The 22,795-nt window shown below is 42.9% G+C and overlaps 1 protein-coding gene across 1 annotated transcript; it reads right to left on the reverse strand.

Moving 5' to 3' along the window:
* Positions 1 to 102: 102 nt before the first annotated feature.
* On the reverse strand, positions 103 to 19,445 carry TNFAIP3 (TNF alpha induced protein 3). Its single transcript, XM_054024198.1, has 9 exons — positions 19,253 to 19,445; positions 14,308 to 14,620; positions 9,071 to 9,261; positions 8,637 to 8,784; positions 8,280 to 8,450; positions 6,880 to 7,060; positions 4,467 to 5,389; positions 2,784 to 3,016; positions 103 to 1,373 (listed from the first exon to the last, which is right to left on the reverse strand). Exons 2-9 carry the CDS (start codon positions 14,603 to 14,605, stop codon positions 1,104 to 1,106), a joined length of 2,415 nt encoding a protein of 804 aa, XP_053880173.1. The 5' UTR covers positions 14,606 to 14,620; positions 19,253 to 19,445; the 3' UTR covers positions 103 to 1,103.
* Positions 19,446 to 22,795: the final 3,350 nt, after the last annotated feature.

Here is a 22,795-nt window from a genome sequence, read left to right on the forward strand (position 1 = left end):
TTTACTCCCAAAACAGGAGGTGACAGTTCCCAACTCTGCACAAGAGGCGCTCATCATCTTGCAGGATCGGGCCCTCGATGCCAGAAAAACGGGGGTGGGTGGGGGAGGAGGGGAGGCGCAATAAAATAAGAAAAGAGCAGCTTGCACAGCCCTGACTGCTACTGTGCTTCCTCCTACACCAAAGCAGACAGGGTCAGTTTGGCATCAGCATCAAAACCTAGGGCTGTTTCTCATACCTTGTGGTGGCATTTCCATCCCTAGGGGATGGGGAGGGGAGTGTTCAGACCTCCCTTCGCATAAATGCATTTGTAGCCAATGGTCATGGGCTTTCTCGTTGGGTCCCTATTATTTTTGTGTTTTGGAAAGGGAGGTACATTGGTTAAACATGTTGACCGGCAGGCAGCGAGTTGTCCTTCATTTCTGACTTCTTTCTGCCCAGAGCTCAGCAAATGCAGAACCAACCAGAACACTCTACATGCAAGACAGAGCTCTTAGATGAAGGCAACCAAGCAAAAGCAAGTTTCTTAACTACATCCTCACCCCCAGCTTGCACCAGACTCCCCTGGACGAGAATGGAGTCCTCTCAAGAAGGGCCAGCCTCACCTTGAGCAAAACACTGACGTAGGCCAATTCAAGAAGCTCTGCATCTCAGACATTGGTTGAGTGTCCTTGCACTCTGAATGGTCAGTTCTGACAAGGTGCAGGGGAGGTATTAGTACAGAGGCAAAGTTACAAAGTCCTCTGTATTCAAATGCTTCATTCTGCCACAGTACGCACTCTAGGGATTTTGAAATCCGAGAGGAGAGGGAGTTTGGAGTCAACATTATAGCAGATCATTCCTGCAAGATTCCTCTGTGCAGAAAGCAGACTGACTTCTCATTGGTCCATGTATGCAGTGTTTGTATTAAGTGGATATTCATTCATACCCATGGACATAAATATGTACAAAACCAGACAGCTTATTTTCCCCCCAAAGCCATATATATGTCACACCATTCAAATGGACCTTGCCATGGCTGGCCTCTTAAGTGTTTTGGACATAGCACCATTTCAGCGAGGTAGAAGCAGATGTTGCTTCCTTGCTCTTTGCCGGCACTTCTCCGCTAGCCATACATCTCTTTGAATTGGTAGCATTCATTGCAGTAGCCATTGCACTTATTATTGCCATAATGATCACAGCCAGTGGCTCGGCAGCACTGTTTCGGAGGCTCTTCTGCAGCTGGCCCTCTAGGATTCCCAGACTGAACTCGCTGGCACTCCTGACACAGCTCATCGTTTCTGCAGGCTAAGTTGTTCCTACAAGAAGCCGTGGAACACTTTCGCTTTTGGCTCCCCATTGTTGATACCAGTAAGTCTCTGTGTTGCCCAGTTCTCTGTAAAGGTTAAAAAAATTGTCAGTTGCAATGCTGGCAGCATAAGTGGCTTTTAATTGCCTTGGACGCTGCTATGTTTTGATATTTAGCCACTTCAGGTTTGTTCAGTATATAGTGGCCACAAGAAGTGCTGCAGCACTATTTACAAGAGCTTTCCAAGAATCTGATTTCCAAAGCACCAGTCTTTTCAATTTCTAGGTAGAGACTTCCTTCTTCTCAGAATACAGTAGAACACAAAGCTCCAAGCTTGTTATGGGCCAGGATTTATCAGACAGAATCTTAACAGGCTTTCATTTATTACAAAAAGTTTCCTCCCTGAAAACTCTCTACTCAACACTTCCACCCCGCCCCCCCCCTCCAAATTAACTAAATAAAGGTGGTGCTGGACATAATTAAAGCTGACTAACTTGCCTGATGTGGTTTCACAGGGGGAGAAGGGGTGAAGGGGGAGATCTCCAAAAGCACTCAGCACTGGCCCATCTGTTCCTAGTGAACTCGATGATAAAACTCCCATATACTTAAATCTGAGTAGAGTTAGGGCAACACTGAACATGGTTGAAAAATCTTCTCCCCCACCTTGGAATCAATATGAAGCAAGGCTAACTCCTATATACAGTAAACTTGATGTGTTGTACTAGATTTTAGAAACTGCAAAATGGTTTGGCTGTGTTGCTTCTTTTATTTTCATTTTTAAATGAAATCTCAAAGGAGTAAATTTGTTAGTCTCTAAGGTGCCACAAGTAACTCCTTGTTCTTTTTGCTGATACAGACTAACACGGCTATCACTCTGAAAGGAAAATCTGTAGCCACTGATGCTGTTCTTCTAGGACTGCTCCAAGGCTTTTCATGCTAATGGGACAAAAGCTCTTGCAAGATATTTTGTGGTGTTCATCACCACAGTGTCTGCTGTAGACGTAACATGGGAAAGACTTATACACCTCCCTGGTGCTCAGTTCTGGAAGGCAGAATAGTGACTGAGGCTACATCTTCACTACGGGGGGGAGGTGTCCATTTAAGATACGCAAATTCAGCTACGCGAATAGCGTAGCTGAATTCGACGTATCGCAGCCGACTTACCCCGCTGTAGGGACAGCGGCAAAATCGACCTCTGCGGCTTCCCATCGACGGTGCTTACTCCCACCTCCGCTGGTGGAGTAAGAACGTCGATTCGGGGATCGATTGTCACGTCCCGATGGGACGCGATAAATCGATCCCCGAGAGGTCGATTTCTACCCGCCGATTCAGGCGGGTAGTGTAGACCCAGCCTTACTCAAAATTTTCCTTTTCAGAAAGTGGAGGTGCAGTAACATGGGGATTTTCTATTCTACAGTTGAAACTGTTCACTAAGATATATTAGGTTGAAGGGTACAGGGTTCAACACTGGGGGAAGATTCCCATATGTTCACTTACTTCAGATTGTCCCACTAGCTGCTGTTCAGTCCTTATGGCTTCACGGAATCGCTGAGTCTGTGCTTCAATAAAACATTTCTGACAATACCCATCAAGCATACTGCTGCCCAGGGTGCCACATTCTCTCCCCAGGCAGGAAATGGTGTTATGGAATGTGGCAGCAGAGGTCCCAGGCTGACCAGAAGCAGAAGAATTCCTTTGAGACCTTCTCTGATGAAGTAGTGAGGCACTGCCTACCATACAAAGCAAGGAGAGAGAGGTTATTTGAATGAGCACAACACTTTTGATGACAGAAAAGGAAACACAGAATTCTTTGGTCTCCAAAACAAGTCATCTAGCCTCAAGTAGGTATGAGGCCACCCCAAATATTCAGAACAGATTCACCTTTTTTTAAGATATATAAATAATGGTGGCTACTAATCTTATTTTTAAATCAAAAGTTGTTGAAGCAATTCAAAGTTTGCCTCCTTCTGTACTTTTAAGTTAGATCACAGTTGCTAAAAGGACCAGGAGCATAAACCTGACCTCATTGAAGTCAAGGGAAATTTTGCTGTTGACTTCAATGGATCCAGGATCCCAATATTCCCCCTCAATTTCAGTGGAATGTTAAATAGAAATGGTAGCGCAAAGGACCAGCAATGAATGGGTTACATTTCACTGGTTTATTAAAAAGCCTACATATACAGATTGTGGAATACATCATACACAATAACAGGAAAAAATTATGTTGTGAATGACCTCTGAAAATAAACTACTAGCACACAACTGCTACCACATGATTTACCAGGGAGCTTCCATAACTTGAAAGTATGTGAAAAAGTTTCAGACTATAGTCCACTAGTGTCACCAGTGAGCTATTCTGCAAGACAGATGCATTATTTCCCCTCCTACATTCATCTCTCAGGTACTACGCCTGAGAGTTCTTTGTTCATTTTAGAGAAGAGTAGTAACAGGGTAAGGACTGTATCCTTTGATTTAGCTACAGAATATTGCCCATATGAGGGCCTGACTTCACATAAAACACAGCACTAATAAAAAAAATGGTTAAAAGAGGTACATTTGAATAATGTAACTTCCCAAACATGACCACTACTAAAGTGACTGCTGATCTTCTAATATAACCACATTTCTTACAGAGACTTTCTTACTTAACTTGCACAGGTAACGTCAATAGCTACATCAAGGATGAATGTGGCCCTTGCATTACTAACGAAACCTGACTTTAGGCAGTGACAATGAAGTGGTATTTGACTGATTCCTACAACTCCTAATCACTCTGACATTAAAGCACTTTAATTATAGACAATTCACACCAAAACACAACTGAAAAGTGGTTTAGGGGGTGAGATTTTCAATAGCAGTCAGTGCTGGCCCACCTCTCCTTCCACAGTAGTCAATGGGAATTTTACCATAGACTTCAGTGGGAGCCAAACTGGGCCAATCCTGAGTGCTTTTGAAAATCCCACCCTTTTCTTGTACCATGGTTTACACAAAAATAAGTGTGTCAAGGATATATTCTCATCACATAATGCCTGCTCTATACTACAGTTGGCCCATCCTTTTTATTTTTGTATTAGCACCACCTCCTTCCAACACCCCATCTCCCCCACAAAAACACGCTGTATCTTCAGAGACAATGACCTGAAGCTAAGGTGTTAGGGAACTAAAACTAGCTTCACTTACCATTGTTTTCCTTGTACTCAAAGAAGCATAGAGTGCAAAACCCTTCATTCTGAGGAGTCCCAAAAAACGTGCAGCCAGGTTTTCTGCACTGGCTACTTCCATTCCTTTCCAACGAATTGTGAGGAACCTGAAGCATTTCTGAAGAAGACAGCTCCTCCAGCTCGTTGCTGGGTGCTGCATGACAGGAATGCTGGAGGAAGCTCTGGGATAGCTGTGAAGGGTCGGAGTGAGATCGCCGATGGAATGAAGGCACGAAGACAGGATTGGCAATTGCCGGCTCTGTAGTCCTTTTGAGACAAGAGGTGCAGATGCCATTAAAGGTCCTGTTTGTGTCCTGAAGGCAGATTTTACATGTCACACTGTTTAAATGTCGCAGGTTGTCCAAGTTGTTAGAGGGACTGAGCTGTCTGGAATTGTAGCAGCGTTCACAGAGTCCATTGTGTTGCACATTTAATGTAAAAGGGCAATCTGGAGTCCTGCATTTCATAGCGGTGGTTTCACTATACAGAAAAAGGCTTGGAGCTGTTGGAGGTGCAGAATGAGGCCCTGTCACTGGGTCTTCAGATAGCCCTCCCCCGGGCTCACAAAACTCAACCCTAGATGGGCCTGCTCCAGTCGTCCGTGACTTTTCAGATGCTGTTTTGGCGCTCGGTCTCCTTGGTTTATTTCCCTGTTGCCTCCGCTCAAAGCACTCATGACAATAGGGCTGGGTGTTCACAGACATAAAGAAGGGGCAATTGGGAGTTTCACATTTCACCTCTACAAGAGACAACTGGGGTAAGGGCAGTTCCAGTATATTCCCGGTGTAGGGCTCCCTCGTAATAAGCGTATTGTTCTTTTGCCATTTCTTGTACTCATGCTGTACCAGTTGAAAGTAATCTTCCACCAGATTTATCTCTTTGGGTAAGTTGCCTTCATCTAACCTGAAGGCCAAATAAGAAAACAATCAACATGTATATCAGTGTCTGAAAGGGACAAGGAGTGGGCATGGCATTGAATACAAGCAACATTGGATGAGGAAATGTAAATTTAAGGAGGTAAAGAGATAATTATTACATATCCATATTGCTGAATTAAAAATACATGATGGTAAATTGTAGCTTAGAGTGACCTATTTTGAAAGTTAGGTGTCTAGTAAAGTTAAATGGAGCCTTTCACCTCTAAATAAGCGGTTTGATACAATCCTAGTTGATAGTATTCTTAGAATGCTGGCCAATGTGGTTTTCAGCATTTAGTAGTAGGCACATTACAGCTAATTTGTGATGGAGTAAATTGATGTTAAAAAACTCCAAACTCTTAGCTGCCATTGAAGTCCAGCACTCCAGGGTTCAGCTCAGAGTAAACTGGAAGTTTTGTAGGCCCCACCAGCCCACTTTGCAAACAATTTCCATCTCTAAAGATGTTGGTATATATTTTATAAACACCTACTCCCATTTTTGCTTTGATATCTAAAACTGGAAATTCTGCTTAAGTGAAATGAGCAGATGGTGGCTCAGAGAAGTTCCTATTTGTCTAATGTCCACATCACAAAAAAAAACCCACACTGCAATTATGTTAAAGGCCACAACTGAGCAAATGTGAAGAAGTGATCCATTCAGTACAGGGTTGGGACACGAGCCCAGCAAAACTGGGGAAGTGGTCTTACTACTGCCCATGCTGCACCTGGGTGGGGGATTTTAATTTTCAAGGCTGTCAATCCAGAACCTTTCAGGAGCAGAAAGAGCTCTTCCTCCACAAGGGGACAGGAGTGAAAGGGAGGTTGCAGGGAGTCTCTCCCTTATGCATCTGTTCAGGAACTGGGCAGAATGTTGCTGTTAGTGTGCCTTCAGAGCAAGGAGAAGGTTAGCAGAGCCAAAAGCCCTCTACACCCAAAGGGGCATATACTAAGCATAAGAGGGTGGGCATGGAGTCAGTCTCCTGCTCCTCCACACTACACCCCCGCAGTGTCCTGCCTGCAGCTGCACTGCACAAGCAGAATGCCGGAAGCCACATGCACTTGGTCACAACACCTGCACACTTTCCCCAATGTAATGAATGTGCTTCAAGGCACAATTTGCCCAAAAGCTGTTTAAATAAGAATGTGAGAGTTTAATTATTATGTCTGAGTTTTCTCATTTTCAGTCACACCCCTTTAGCTACCTGGCTGACAACAGGACTAAATTTATTAACTACCTTCTGAAACTGAAAACTGGAAATTTCAGAATTTAAATTTGAGCCTGCTTCAAGCTAGAGTCTTATGCCACAAAAGGTACATTATTGTTATTATTATTATTATTAATTGGGACATGATTTCATAATGGTGTATATAAATATTCATGTTGCTGAGAAAGAAATAAAAGATTGAATACATTATCCTATAAGACTTTTATCAGCAACAACTATAAAGCTGTAGGAAGAGAAGAACACCACTCACTTTGCAGCATAAATTAAATGAGTTGTACCATGGTCCCAGCCTTGCACTGGAATCTCTATCAACATCAAGTATTCTTTCAGTAGCTTCTCCTTTCCCATCTCCTCAGTGTCTGTCAGAAAGTGCACCTTCAAGTCTTCAAACCTGCCTCGTTCACTGCTGACCAGTGGGACAGCCCGGATTTCTGTGTGAAACAAAACGGGTGAGTTTTACCAAATGGGAATAACCGTGAAATATGATAAGCAAAATATCATCCCCTCATTTTGTCTATTCTGAAATTCAGCAATAGTGCCTGTAAAGAGCATGCATGATTACATCTGTGTTCCCAAACAGTCAGATGGAATGAAGATGCTCACTGGGGCATGCTGAGAACCATTTGGTGTTTCAATGTCCTAATACATTTTTTTATACTTAACGTGGAGAGGACAGTAGGTTTAGTTTCTTGAACCTTATTACAGGACAATTTTCCCAGTATGGATCTAGAAATGTATTGTCCCATCCACAACAGGATAAACAAAAAACACATGGACACAGATGTCACTAACCCCAACCACATGATGTAGATGGGCCCTAAAAAGTGCTTCCTCTGCTGCAGGGCACACAATTAAAGTCAGTGCATTGCAATAAATTTCAATACTCTGCAGCAAAGGCAATGCTATAGATTGAACCCATCTATAGTTAGCCATCCACTAAATGGTGCTTTAGTAGCAATAGGTACTTTGGCTCCATATGATGCAACCTTTGATTCCTCTCTGGAAGCCCTAGCACAGTGGTCCCCACTCCCCTTATCTGTAATGTAATCTGTCTGTGCCCGCCTCCTGGGAGTCGGGACTGGGAGCGGGGCCAGGGGCTGAGCCTGTGCCTGGAGCTGCTGCTGGGGCTGTGACCAAGGCCAGGAGCTGCAGCTGGGAGTGGGAGCCATGGTCGTGAGCAGGGCCAGGGCAGGAAGGCAGGAGCAGGAGATGCATCCGGGAGCAGGGCCAGGGTCAGCCCAGCATTGAGGCTGGGAACTGAAGCCAGGGCCGTGGCTAGGTGCGGGGCTGGAGCTGGAGGCAGAGCAGTGCTCCCTCCCCGCCCCCCACACTGGCTGCCCCAGGCCCCTGTGTGCTCCCCAAAAATGTTCCTCTGCACCCCCTCCAGGAGGCATACCCCACAGTTTAGGGACCATTGCCCTAGCAGGCTATATATATCATGTAAACTATTTATATTTTGAAGACTCTGTCGAACATTTAAATAGGAATATCTCATTTACATTTGTTGTGTTCATTTTAAAGGTAACACTCGATCAGACAATATTTTAAATGTTTTACTGTCAATAAGGGGGGGGGGAAGCAAATACACAAATACCAAAAATCATACAAATCCTACATACAGCCCAAGTAGATAGTTTAAATACAACCAACCTGGCCCGCTGTCCTTCAGAGTGACCAATGGTGTGAAATGCATTCTGTCATAGCCCAGGACAATAGGATATCTATAGCATTCTTCAGCTGGCCAGTGGAGAGGCAAGTAAATTCCACCAACGTTCAGAGGGGCAAAGCTTGAACCGGACTCCAAGCTTCTCAGCATTTTATCTATTTAAGGAAAAAATACTGAATATTAGTAAGGTCAAATTCCTTTCAACTATGACAAGTGTAATGTCTTAGTTCTAGGGTTTTAAAACACTGCAACAGAACATTTACAAAGACATATATATTTTGCACTTAATGATACCGTCCTTAACATTAGATCATCAAAGGCAACTGGCATGGAGGACTCACCTGCAAGAACTATGATCGGCCTTCTGAGAATGTTAACAAGGACAAATATATGGATTTCTTCCAGTGCATTGTACTGAAGCCCACTTCGGGCCACTGATGTTTCTGGGGATGTCATACTGATGAGGTTCTCCCATTCCTCTTCCCAGTTCTGAGGAAATAATTAAATATTCGTTAGCACCAGCTCACAGACATGTAGATCAAGAACTGGTTGCAGCACAGCACGTCAAAACCTGTCCCCAAGATATTTATCTTTTTCCTTTTCTTCCAAAGAAGAAGTTACTCAAGCTATCTACATACAATCCTTTTTATTTTCTTAGGATTGTTGTCATAATTGTTTCTCAGCCTATAGTCCCACCCGAGCAAACCTAACCAAGTCTTCACACTCCAGTTAGCTTACCCCAATGTCATAGCATTATGCAGTCAAGTTAATTTACCCTGGTGTTATAGAGGAGTCCTGTTTCTACAAAATCCTGCGATTTAACAGTCTCTAGTTGCCAACGAAGCTTAAAGTTGCGTGTATCCACTTCCTGCAGAGCGAAGAACAGTGTTTTCCTCAGGACCAGGTCCACATCTTGAACACCCCACATGTACTGAGATGCAGCATGCAGGAGGCAATTACCATCACCTATGGAAAAGTTACTGGTTAATTTTAAAAAAACAATTCCTTAAGAAGTAGAAAAAGGAGCAACTGGCCCATAAAGCACAATGAACAAATTCCAAATTATATAGTTCAGACCTGATCCTGAATTCCTCTCAACAGCCTCCACTAGTGGGGTTCCTAAGGTGGAGATTAGAGCCCCTCTCTTTAGGAAAACCCTGAGGGAGGGACGGAGGGGATGCCAAAAACTACCACCCGTTCCCTCCTCAGTTGACTCTCCACTGGATGCAGGGGGACAGGCTGTGGCAGGGAGGTATAAATCCCACCTTTCTCCAATGTGGGTAAACTAGCCCATTATATTTAACACTGATGGGCAAAAGGATGAAAAATTACAATAAAGCAACATGAGCTAAATTTTGGGGTTATCTGCAAATACCTCATACATAATTAAATTTTTCTTAAAGGATAAATCAATCATAAATTTAAACAAAACTACAAAGCTTAAGAGAACATATTAAATAAACCCAGTAAACACAGGGATTTCCTCTGCTCCACAAGCACTATTTACACTTGTTTAAGATGCAACATAGAAGACAGGGATTGAAAACACACTGGTCCAGATTTGGGGAATGTACCAAAAATGTAATATTGCCTAGCCGGGAGGGCCAGTCTAGGGCTCAACTATAATGGATGACACTGCACTGCATTTTGCTTTGATATTTATGACAGAAGAGTCCTGTCAAGAGGAAAAGCAAAAAGAAAGTTGTAAGTGACCTACATGAAACAATCTCTGCTGCTTTTCTAGGGCACCTCTCACTCTAATACTGAAGTGTATTGTTCAATGTCAGGTTGGTGAAAAATGTCAGAGACTGGTTTCTTTTTGAAAGACAGAATAAAAATGATAAATAAATAAAATAATAATTTGGTCTTTATTTACACATAGCCCCTTCCATTTAAGGATCTCAAAATACCTTACAAACATTATTGACTGAAGCCTCAACTCCACGGAGAGGCAGGAAAGTATTATCCCATTTTTCAGAAGGAGAAGCTGAGGCTCTGGGTCAGGGGTGGGAAAACTAGGGCCTGTGAGCTGCATCCGGCCCCTCAGACCTTTTAATCCACCCCCCGGGAGCGGGGTTGGGAGCTTGCCCTGCTCTGCCTGCCCGACGCTCCCACGTGTTCAGGTGGGACCTGCATGAGGGCACACATGTTACTGCGGCTGCACAACCCAAATGTACCATCAGAGCCTGGAACGTGCAAGCCCACGTGCCTGCTACTTGTTAGCTTAGGTGCTCTGCTGTTTAGTAGTGTTAATTTTCCATTGTTGAGGATAAAACAAAGAGTAGTTGGCCAGGGAGTGCCAGCTGCATTGTTCACATTAATTAAAGAGGGCGTGGAAAGGAGGCAAGTTTGGTTTAATTATTGTGATACAATTATAAATATACCATCACAAAGAAGTAAATAAAGTTTGTTTGAATATCTCTGAATTGTTAATTTCATGAGCATTCATGGCCCACCATACAATTTCCATACCCAGATGTGGCCCTCAGACCAAAATGTTTGCCCATCCCTGCTCTGGGCAGTTAAGTGACTTGCCCAAGGTAAACACAAGAAAGTATGTTAAGAGCTGGGAATAAAACCCGTTTTTAACCCCTCCCCCAATCCTGGGCTTTTAACCACATGCCCCTTCTTCCTCCCCAAGGGTATCCTGAAAGGAAGACACAAAGAAAATATTCTTGGACACCACTTGGATTCAAGCCTGGGATTTACTGTTCACTACAAAGGTCCTTAAGTCATCTAAGGACACGATGACACATTAGCCTCCTTGCAATGTTGTAGTACAAGGAAATTAACAAAGCACCAAGAATTTGTATTTGTGGTATTTAAAAAAAAAAAAAAAAATCCTGAAGATATCAACACGAAATTATTTCAGATTATTTCCAATGTATCAGTTTGTTAAATACATTAGGAGCGTTAAACCCCTTCCCATTCTCATGACTGCTGTTCTCCAAAGGCCTAATCAAATCAAAGCCATGCACAATTCCCGCACAAGATCTTGAGCACTCTATGAATCCTTTAAAAAGAACAGGAGTACTTGTGGCACCTTAGAGACTAACAAATTTATTAGAGCATAAGCTTTCGTGGGCTACAACCCACTTCTTCGGATGCAAGAAGTGGGTTGTAGCCCACGACAGCTTATGCTTTAATAAATTTGTTAGTCTCTAAGGTGCTACAAGTACTCCTGTTCTTTTTGAGGATACAGACTAACATGGCTGCTACCCTGAAACCTATGAATCCTTTGTAAACTTGTAATTGGTTACAGACTTGCTGCATAAATTTCAGACCTTCTGAATAGGGTGAAATTCATTTTCTGATTTCCTAACCTCCTCTTGCAAAATCTCTTTTAAAATGAGACCACACATTTTGGGCTCAATCAGGGGAAAAATACACAATATTAACAGAAAAGTCTTCTGCCTGAACTAGAAGAAATTTGACATAAAAGTAAGACAATTAATACATCCTGTTAAAATTTTCCCTTTGCAAAATCGAGAGCAAAGATAAGATTTTTTTATTTTATTTTAGCACTTACTTTCAGTTCTTTATTGAGAACCACCAGTACAAAATTCCCTATGCAACACTTGGAATTCCCCAGGGTTAAGTTATTTGACTAGCAATTGAGCAATAGCTATTGTACTTCTTGTTCTGATGTATTCACATTTGAACTATGAAGTACATACTGGACTTTCCAAGTGGGTGTGGTTAGGGTGAGCTGGAATGACTGCCTAATCATTATACAAGTGAAATCTCTACAGCCAATAGACACTGGAATTTTTTTTTAAAACATGGTTTCAATTTTTATACCTCCTACTCCCTTCCTCATTTACTCCATTCTCATATCCTCAGAGCATACATGGTGAATCACCCAGATATATACTCTTTTGTACATATTAGGTAAAGTTAACGTTACCAAAATCCTAGAAGAAGCATTTGTTTCCTTGGCTTTCAAAAAACTGCAGCCGTAAGGAGTTCTAAATAGCAAATCTGTCTTTGACTAAAAGAACTGTCATATTCACTCTGTACACTTCTAAAGGTTAAGTAAACCAGCTCCCTTAAAAAAAAATTTATGCTATGTGAAAAACTTGTTCCATTCATTAAGACTTAACATTGTTTCCAGGGAAATTAAGAGGTTCCTGCAAGCCCTACTCCTACTCTGAAGCATCCTTCCCTCCAACCCACACTGTTTATCTTCTTTGTCCTGAACAGGCCTTGTGTGGTGGTGATTTTGCATAAACCACAGAAGGTAACGAGATGCATTTCTTCTTACCCAATCCCTTGCAGTACCAACAGCCCCTCCTGACCTGGGAGCAGTGGACTGAACTCAATGCAATTTAAAAAAAGGGGCAGTTTTAACATTCCAGAAATGCCTCTAGTACACATATGTACAGGTGGTATATAAGTCACATCCTGAAACCATTGCATTATTTCCATTTCAAATAATGTCCTCCACTCCTGATCCAAGCCAGTAAAATGTATTCAGTGGGTGCTGTGCAGCTTCTTGTTATTTTAATAGCAGAATTGGGCCTAAAATGTTTCTATTCATTTCAGGGAGCAATCCACTAGATTATACATTTTCTTAGTAAATCTGTTTGACTGAAATATATTGTGGGTGAGGTAATATCTTTTATTGGACTCCCTTGCCTCTCTAATATTCTGGAACCAGCATGGCTACAATTATACTGCATAAAATAGATTGTGTGATACAACACTTGTGACAAGATTACTTATTTAGTGTTTGCAAAATGCTGCAACAAGTGCTAAATGTGGCCTCAGTCCTGCGATGAGCTCCACATGCGCGGACCCCATGCAGAGGTTCACAGAAGTCAGTGGAACTCTGTGCAAGTACAGTGGACAATCTATGTGGGGTTCATTGTGGCATTGGGGTTTCTGTTACAGACCTATATTGTTTTCTTAGTTGTCGTGTTAGTTACCACTAGATGATGCTTCTATGTTCATGATTAAATTTGTATTAGTCTTTGTAAAATTTAATCATACGTAGGAAGAGTAGCAGTAATAGGACACTGTAGATTTTGAGAAAGAAATATGAACTAGCAGGACTGGGTAGTGTGCATGTATGTCCATATGAAAAGAAATGATTGAGGAACACGCAATATTTCACAGCTCACACTCTCATATCCATTAGAACTTACCGCTAATTAATTTAAATACAAGTCTCTTGCTCACAAAATCTTTGGACTCTAGCCCCATGATCTACTATATTTGCCCTGTTTTCTTTAGGGGATATTATAAGACACACATTTATGAAACACCTCTCCCAAATCATCCCTAAGGCCCTGAAATAATATAAAAATATATTAAAAGCAGCACCACGTGCTACTTTTCTTTAACTCTCATTTAAAATCAAGGGAAATTATGCACCTTTGATACATGTATGTACCTGTCATTAATGAAAATAGGAGCTATGCATAAGAAGTGGGGGAAAAAAGAAAGCCCTCTTATCCCATAATGCAATTTAGCATTAGTTAGCTTAATCAGGGGCTGACTCCACAGCCAGAGAGCTAAAGGCTGGAAATCTAAGACACTCCAACTGATACAGTACTTAGAGTTATACCAAAAAATCATTAGCAACTGAGTTCAGCCTGCAAACTACAATGATGAGGGGTCATAATACTATACTAACTACTATTTCAGAATCAGGTCCTTAGAAGGCATCATGGAAAATGCCAGCATTGTAAGAGTTGAGGTCCTCATCGATAAGGACATATCACTCTACCATACCAAAGATTTATGGTATTATTAAACATCCATGAAACTTTCAACCTGTTGATATACCAGTGACGTACACTGTGCATCCTTAAGAGATTAAGAATTCGTTTGGCATATTGTGTTAATAGGATTTTAATTTGTGTTGCTAAAATAAAAACAGACATGTTTATTTTAATAAAGCAACTATGTTTTTATCTCAGTAATGCAAACTACAAGCCTATTAACACAATGTGCTACATCCTTATGACCCTGTCTTAATACTAGTGGAGTGACACACACATAACTTACCATTAGTCTTTAACGGCACAAGTTTCCTAACTTCCCTGCACCAGTTCAGCTTCCTCTGATGTTCCAGCGAACTCTGGGTGGATCGGTCAATTAAAGCTTTCTGAAGGATCTCCCGAAACGGAGGACAAAACTGGCACATTCTGAACATTTCTACTGTGTATCTGTACATCGTTTTAAAGTGATGAATTATTCCATTGGTGGGTATGACAAGGTCTTCAGGAATTCTCTCCCTAATCTTCACGGCTTTCAGCATATTGCTCAGATACAAAGCTTGGGGAAGAACTTGTTGGCAAGCCATTTTCCGAGAAGAAACCTGAAGGAAAAAAGAAAAAAAGACAATTCTTTTAGTCTCACTTAATGTACATCACAGGACTCTTGCTAGTATCGAGATTTAGACTGCAAATTCTTTAGGAAGAGATCTTGTTTGCAACTCTGTCTGTAAAGCACACAGTCCATGGTGAGCACTATAATATGAAATCCATACCCAAGAATCTCCTAGCATTACTCGGTTATAGATCCTCAACTACTAATCACAATCTCTTTACTCTGTCTTCTCTTTAATAAATAAAAAAAAGAATATATTCATAATGAAATTACAGCACTTTTAAAAGGAGAAGTTTAAATGGAAGTGGGGTGAAGAGGAGGGGAGATCAAAAGGAGGGGAAATTACAAGAGCTTTGTCTAATTAACAATGGAGCAGGGTAATCTCCAGTGAACCTGCTGAACTTTAAGCATACTTTAAGCTTTCAACTTAACCACATGCCAGAGAAAACAGATTCTGACCACTTCAGATTTCCACATGAGTAGCAGAGCATGCATAAAGCAATGTGATGCACAGTGCAATATTAAAAAGTGCCCAGACATCTAGAATAGTAATGTTAGCACCCAGCCCAGGCTTATAACTTCATATGATGTTTAAAACTAACCAAGTAGCAAATGAAACATTTCTAACAAGGCAGGCACCTGGTATTGAATAAGACACCTACATAAGAGGAACATTCCTTAGGTTATGTTAATGCTAGAATTATTGCAGAGGCACATGCGTGTGTGTGTGGGGAGGTACAGAATTAGAGGCCCATTATTACTCAATGGTAAATCAACAGAGCTGAAGAAGCATTTCCACTTTGCTCAAAAAAACCCAATATTTTTTCCATTGTGGGGCAAGTAATGCTCACCGCCGTTTGCCCTTTTCCTCATCACATTGGATAAGGCGAGGAGAACATAAACCCATAGATATGAATGGCATTCCACTGGGGACCCGACGTCTCACGCTTATTCTAGGCAAATCAGGTCTTTTCACAGTATCAGGCTAGAGCCAAGTGTGAACACAGAGTACATCCACATGCATGTACTTTCACTGGTTCGCTCAGTGCTCACCCCCATTCAATGTTTTAAAATTAACCTTTTTCTAGGAAAGTAAATACATATAAACCTTAAATGTTCTAGCACTTGAGAACTCAGCACGTCTTTTCTCATCAAATGTCCTAAAAGAATATGACACCTATATTGTGATTTCTAATTTTGGGCCAAACAGAGAGGGGCCAATGGCAAATGAAAACCAAACTTCACCCGTCAGGAAATTCTCCTCTCTAGTGATAAGAACCTGGAGGGGCACAGAGCAAGCAGGGGGAAAGGTATTACGGTCTCACAGATACACCAGGAAGGGAACCCCGTATCTGAAGAGGCAAAGATACCCTGCATGGAAGACTGCTTCTCCACATAGCTACATATATTGGCCTCCCTCTACATCTGCCTGTATCTGGTAGCTGCCACTGAGATAGTCCCCCTGCAGCTCGTCAATAGCTAAGAAGAGAACTGCCTAGCAGTTATTATTGCCCCAAACTGCTCTGCCCAGAGCTGCTTTGTACATCCCCTACCAAGAATCTGTGACGGAAGACCTCGGTGGGCACACTTATAAGAGCTTCTATGGACTCCTGGGTGGAAGTGGTGGGGTGTCTGATGCTGAAAAAGCTGTATACCCCATTTCTGCTCAACCCGCGGGAATTCTGTCCACACAGGATCTCCTCTGCTCATACAAATGGGGGTGGGAGATTCGGCCATTTGTCAGGGCCATTATGTCTTGGAACATGCAAAGAAGGCACCTTTTATAAGCAAAGACTGCGTATTAAAAACATACACACTACTGGATGTTTTTATAAGGTATATATGTTAACTAACTCATTTCCTATCTTGTCCATTTCCCCCAGTCCTGAGCATCAGTGGAACTGCACCTATTTTCCACATCATACTAATTTTTAAAGTTAAGAATGGAATGAGACAATATAAACAAAATATAAAAATGTCATCAATTATATACTGTAATCCCAGCTGCACTTTTCTTTACCCTCTTCAGCAGCTTCCAATCCCTGATCCATCAAACCCTTACGTACGCAAAAGACTCATTGAGTCAATAGAATTTTTTGCATGAATAAGAACTCCTCACCTGATTATGTGTTGCAAGCTTGGGCCCTGGAAATGGATCTTTCCAATATTAAGAAACAATGGAACATGAAATTTGTTTATCACTAAAGAAGGTACATTAAATCTATGGATTATTCAGAACTAGATTTCCACCTCCCCTTTATTCTAAGTGCATTCTCCCCCACCCCCCACTACATGTGAAAACTGCTGTCTGTGCCAGTTATGATTATTAGATGTCAATTTAAAAAGAACGATTCTTTAAAAAAAAAAGATAATGCTTAAAATAGTACAATTTAAAAAACAAAACAAAAAGCAGTTTACACCCAGATAAGACAAAGAAACCAAAGCACAGAAAATTCTTCAGGTGTTAAAAAACAAATAAAAAAATCTGATCTAAGTCATTTGTAAGAACTCTGTGAAATAAAGCAACGAAAATTATTTAAAAATCAGTCTTTGTATTCAATAATACTTTTCATATTTATGTAACTGTACACAGAGCATTGGATGGGACTCAGGAGATCTACGTTGTATGCCTGTCTCTACCCTGGGCCTGATGAGTGACCTTGGGCCAGTCACATCACTGCTCTGTGCCTCAGTTTCCCCATATGTAAAATGGGGATAGGATAATGCTACCAACCAAAGCACTTTGAGATCTACTGATGAAACGTGGTATATAACAGCTGGGTATTATTAGGGTAATCTTGCCTGATACTTAGTACCCTCAAATTTCATTGACTTCAGCTGGGCAGGGATGGTCTTTGTGTGGGCCTTGTACAGTGCATGGCACATTGTCAACGTTTAATAAATAATAACAATTTTAAAAGAATAGGAGGTGAGGGTATTTTACATCTCACACAAGGCAATCAACATCTAGCTGGATCTGGCTTGTTGGTGCACTATGATGGTCTGATTGTGAAAGAAACAAATGGGTGGTTGTGTAATTCACCTAGCAGATTGAGGGGGCATTGTTTCAAGGTGAAAAGTTGGTTTTCAGGCATCAGCAGGATTTGTAAACCTAACAGAAATATAATAGCAGAGAAAACAGAATAAGGCCTCCCTAGGCCACTGGGTGGCAGGATGTGGGATACCAGGTCCAAACAAAATGGGCTGGCCAACAACTTCATTATAAGTCTTTTAGGTAATGAGTGTATAAACCAACAAAAATGTAACATCTCTGATTGCTAACTACTGTAACACTGATTTTTTTATTAGTTTTTATCCAAAGTAATACCAAAAATTGTCATTGCTGATATATATCAACTGTTTTTAATCTTCATAAAGTATCATAGTATGCTTTACAGCAAGTGGTGGAATAAGGAAAGAACACTTTACAGAACTGGGTACAGGTAAACAACCAACTATGCTCGCCTTTCCATGCAAAATTCCTATTAATTTATACAGTGTTCAGTTATCCTGTCTTGCCAGTTTCCTACCTAGCTCATGAGCATGATACGAAATTTGATTCACTGATATTTATAAAGTACAGTACAAATTAGTAAGTGTTTAGCAACTTCCATTCTAGGGGCTCAGATAGAACATGCTATGTAAGTGAAAAGTATTATATATGAATGCACTCTGTAAATAAGGCCAGATTCTTATTTTTAAAAGAAACCCAGAACTACTAAGTAATAACAAGGAGGTGCTTTTTTTTTAAAAAAAAAAAACACAAATAGAAGGTTTAAGCATATGTTTACATATATTATACTTCTGCTGTAAGGTTTTAATAGAACAGACCCTGGCTCTGAGTTTGCAGACCAGCTCTGTACTGCATAATTTGACATGTATACATGCAGGTTGTTTTTCTTCAAAATTTCTCACTGTTGCAACCTAGCAACAGTGTAGACAACCCACTGTGTTGTTGAACTCTACCCAGTGCAGGCCCAAATGACAGTGGCAACCTGTCTACACTAACACTCCACCAGTGGAACTGCACTAGTGGTGTTATAATGGTGGGAAATTAGAACAAAACTGATAGTGTAGACAAGACGATAATAGCCAATCCACTTCTCCCCATCCATCGTTAGTATCCCATAACCCACCAAATAGTTATACAAGTTTTTAAAACAATCAGAACAATAGGTCTTTTATAACTACTTAAGTGAGCTGTCATCAATAATTATGTAACTTACACCACCACAGCGGTGTGTCAGTGCATAACTACACGTATACCTGCCCCTCCGTCTGTCTGTTCTCCAAATCCCCCTTCCTCCTCGTATTTACGTTCTGGAATGGCCAGCGAAGTTTTTAAAGTTAAGAACACAGCAAACTTCCCGAGGTGGGGGTCGGGGGGGGGGCATTAAAACACAGCTCTATTCGATCTGGGCGACATCCTGCTGCCACCGCGCGAGTCTTCCCTCCAGTCACCAAACGGCCCTCTGAACTGCACCCTCACCCACAGAAACAAGCCAGAAATCCGCGCCAGGGCATGCTCCGGGGCCACCCCCAAAGCCCCTCGGTGCTCCGGAGCAGCCATCACGGAGCCGGCAAGCAAAGCCGTTGCAAAGAGCAGCACAGAGCCTGGTACCTTTCTGCAGAAGGGCTCCTCCAAACGCGCAGCGCGGCGGATAAAATCCTTCTCAAATCCAGTGCACCAAGGTTAGGGCAGAGCCAAGCTTGGCAGCCATGAATACCCGACCAGACGGGGTTGCAAGAGAATCAGGCTCCTTAGCAGCGCCTGATTGGGCTTCCCTCAGCCGCCCCCTCCCTGCTGCTGCTGCTGCTGCTGCTGCGCTGGCTATAAACTGGAGTAAAGACTCTTGTTTTTTCCTTTCTATTTTACTAAGCAGAGAAAAAAGCCCCAGCAGAGTGGGGATTTCCACCCCCAGCGCCAGGGACTTTCCGACATGTGACACGCCGCTGAACAGCTGCCGCCTTCCTGCGCTGCCGCAGAGAGGCCCCTAGGTGGCGCTGCGCGAGCAGTCCGGCCCCTGGCACCGCACCGCACCGCGCCGCGCCGCTGCGGCAGATCACATGGCCCCGCCCCCCCCATCCCAGTACGTCTGAGCCGGAGAAATTCCTCGCCGCTCGCAGCGGGGCTTGCCCCGTGTGAGTCACCGCGGGGCATTTCGGCGCCGGGGCTGTAAGTTTTTGGGCATTATTCCTTTTTTCCTCCCCGCGCAGCAGCAGGGCGGTGATTAATTGGCCAGCGGGCTTCAGCCCTCCCTCGCCCTGCAAAGCACAGCTGCCTGCCGGCAAACCCCCGGGGGCAGGCTATGACCTGTGGCTTGTCCTGCACCCCGCACACACACAGCCGCGTGCTTAACTAATGACAGGACTAATTAAGTACAAACATGACGCCGTCGTTAATTACTTGTCAGGTGCCCTGTAGGTGAAAAGTGTCCCAGCCTCTGGTCTACCCACCAAAATTGTCCCTGTTTATACGGGTATAGTTAAAGCGGTTCAGCCTTCCCAGTGTGTATGTAATGGTGTTAATAGGGATTACACCAGTTCAAGAAGGCACCCTCATACAGGTATAACTGCATTTGTGCTGGTTTAACTACCTTAGTACAAAGTTACACCGCTAACCCACAGATACACCCATACAAATGTACCTCTAACTCAGGCCTTATTTGCACCATTAACTACCCGGGGTGAATAATGGCAGTCGGGTGCCCTAGGCGCTGTAGCTCTGCCCGCATGGCCCTGCCCTTGCACTGGTGACTTTTCCTCTCATTTAGAGTGGCACTGATATGGGGGAGTGGGGGCTTTCTTCCCTTCCAGAAAGGCAGGGGGCAGCAACATGGGGCCCTCATCTCTCCCTTGCCAGGAATGACACTTGTCCCCCCTTTCATGATCAGTGTGGGTTCCCTCTCACCCGCAAGACAGGTACAGATGGCGATGGAGGTTCCTAGTATTTACCCCACCTGCTGGGATGTATCTGCTTAGGTGGGCCAGGACCACTGCACTCTTCTCTTGCCACACAAAGCTCTCTGCTGGCAGGGTCCCCCAGAAGAGTAGGTTGTGGAGTTGACACTCTATTAAGATGCATGGGCATTTCACCCCATTCATAACTATTGTTTCACACTGTCTGCACATTCAAATAGCGTCTCTACTTTGGTTATACTTGGTTCACATTTTCAAGCTTTGCTTGGTAACCCTGATAGAAACTACACTTGACCAGAGCTCAAAGAGCCAAGAAGCACCTCTATCTCGATATAACGCTGTCCTCGGGAGCCAAAAAATCTTACCGTGTTATAGGTGAAACCGCGTTATATCGAACTTGCTTTGATCCACTGGAATGTGCAGCCCCGCCCCCCAGGAGCACTGCTTTACCGCGTTATATCCAAATTTGTGTTATATCGGGTCGCGTTATATCAGGGTAGAGGTGTAGTTGTTTCAATGAAAGGTTAGATTCTGATGTAATCCCATGACTCCAGGGGGCCTTAGGCGTGGGCCTATAATGCTTTAATATGCCTTAATCTGGGTTTGCATGTGAATTTTTCCATTGTAATTGACCACAGAACTGCAGGACTACTTGCATAAGTAAAGTTACTCATATGAGGACTGGGGCCTAACACTGTAAATTCATCAAAACAGAGATCTGTAATTTGTATCTTTTTGTAAAGAGTCAGTTATATTTATCATGCTATATACATATCATGTTAATTAATAAGCACCAAGTATTTTTTTAAAGCAATACTCTCAAAACTGTGTGTTGGAAAAGCCCAATTGCCACCTTCTAACATACCATAAACAAAGCAGCCACCCATTATTGCTGTTTGTGTAAGTGATTTGTACAGAACAAACAACAGGTTCCTGCTGAGAAAGCTGACAACCTAAAGGTACACACACGTGTAACAGAATCCCGCACAATGGAATGTCATGTACTAATAAAGGGCCTGATCTCCCAAAGCGCTGAACTCCTCCCTGGGTACTGAGCACCCCCCATTGACTTCTCTGGGAGCTGGGGTTGCTCAGCACCTTGGTGTATCTGGCCCAAAATCTGGAATATTATCACAGAAAAAATGGATATTTTTAAGGAGGAAAGTGGGACTCAGGCGTCCATATGCCCCCCCCCCTTCTCTCTGCCCCGTGTTCACTGAGCCAGGACTGTGCTTGGGAAAAGGGTGATCCCCATATAGATTAAACTAACTGATTTATTTTTACTTTTTTCACTGCAGTTCCACCTTTAAGGTGCCCTGCTGCCTAGTGTAATCCGCAGCCTGGAGTTATTTGCACAGGCTCCCTACACAAGGCATGGAGAGAGTTAGGCGCCTAAGAATAGGAAAAGCCAGCAAGATGAGCAGGGAGCTGCCTAACCTAGCCAGTAGGAAATGCCAGTGTAATGGATGGGGCTTAAAACCTGCCCTACAAAGAGACGTAGGTGCCTAACTCTGGGCCGTCGTCTATTTGGGATTCACAGCCACGAACCCTCTCCTGGAGTTATGCAACACAGTCCTTTCTCAGAAAACGCTGAGGAAGTGGTGGTGCCCCCTCCCGCTATAACCAAGTCCTTTGCTCAATCACTCATAATGCAGGAAACCCAGGTTCAAGTCCACCCTCTGTGTGCTTTGGAAGAGGGACTTGAGTTTATATCTCCCACATCCTGGGTGTGTGCTCTAACTCCTGGGAAATAGGGTAAAATGGGGCTCCTCCTTCAGCTGTGGTTTGTGCAGGGTCCAATCTGGTAGGCAAGCCCCATAGATGAGAGAGGCAGGGGAATGCCTAATTTGAGAAGTTCACTGGGCTCATGCCCACCAGCAGAAATTTAGGTGCCTAGAGATCTTTGCTAGTAGAAACTTAGGCACCATAAAGAATTTAAATGCCTTCAGGGTTAGGCATGAGCAGGGCTTTGGGGGAATCTACATTTTGGATTTAGGCACCTAAATGGTAGTTGGGTACTTAAATTCCTTTGTGGATCTAGTCCTAAGTGATTTACCTGGTAAGCAGGGCAGACCTAGAGGTGTGGTTTATCTAATGTACCTGATATGTGCAAGAAGCAGCAGCAAGTGGCACTGCTCCCCTTTGATTTTAGTCCTGGAGGGAAGGAAGAGTGAAGATGGGTATGAGTAAGGAAATTATTTAGACCCTGTCAGGTATTACCTGTCTGTTGTGAATAATGGGAGTG

This window comes from Malaclemys terrapin, chromosome 3 (genome assembly GCF_027887155.1).
Source record: "Malaclemys terrapin pileata isolate rMalTer1 chromosome 3, rMalTer1.hap1, whole genome shotgun sequence".
Classification (NCBI taxonomy): Eukaryota; Metazoa; Chordata; order Testudines; family Emydidae; genus Malaclemys; species Malaclemys terrapin.

Bases quoted from the DNA above. Each gene is read 5' to 3' on its own strand.
- TNFAIP3 (XM_054024198.1), bottom strand. From the start codon at position 14,605: ATGGCTTGCCAACAAGTTCTTCCCCAAGCTTTGTATCTGAGCAATATG. The intron at 7,061-8,279 runs GTTGGTTGTATT...TGTTTCACACAG, and splicing joins TCTGAAGGACAGCGGGCCAG to AAATCCGGGCTGTCCCACTG. The intron at 1,374-2,783 runs GTAAGTGAACAT...TAACCTTTACAG, and splicing joins AGCTAGTGGGACAATCTGAA to AGAACTGGGCAACACAGAGA.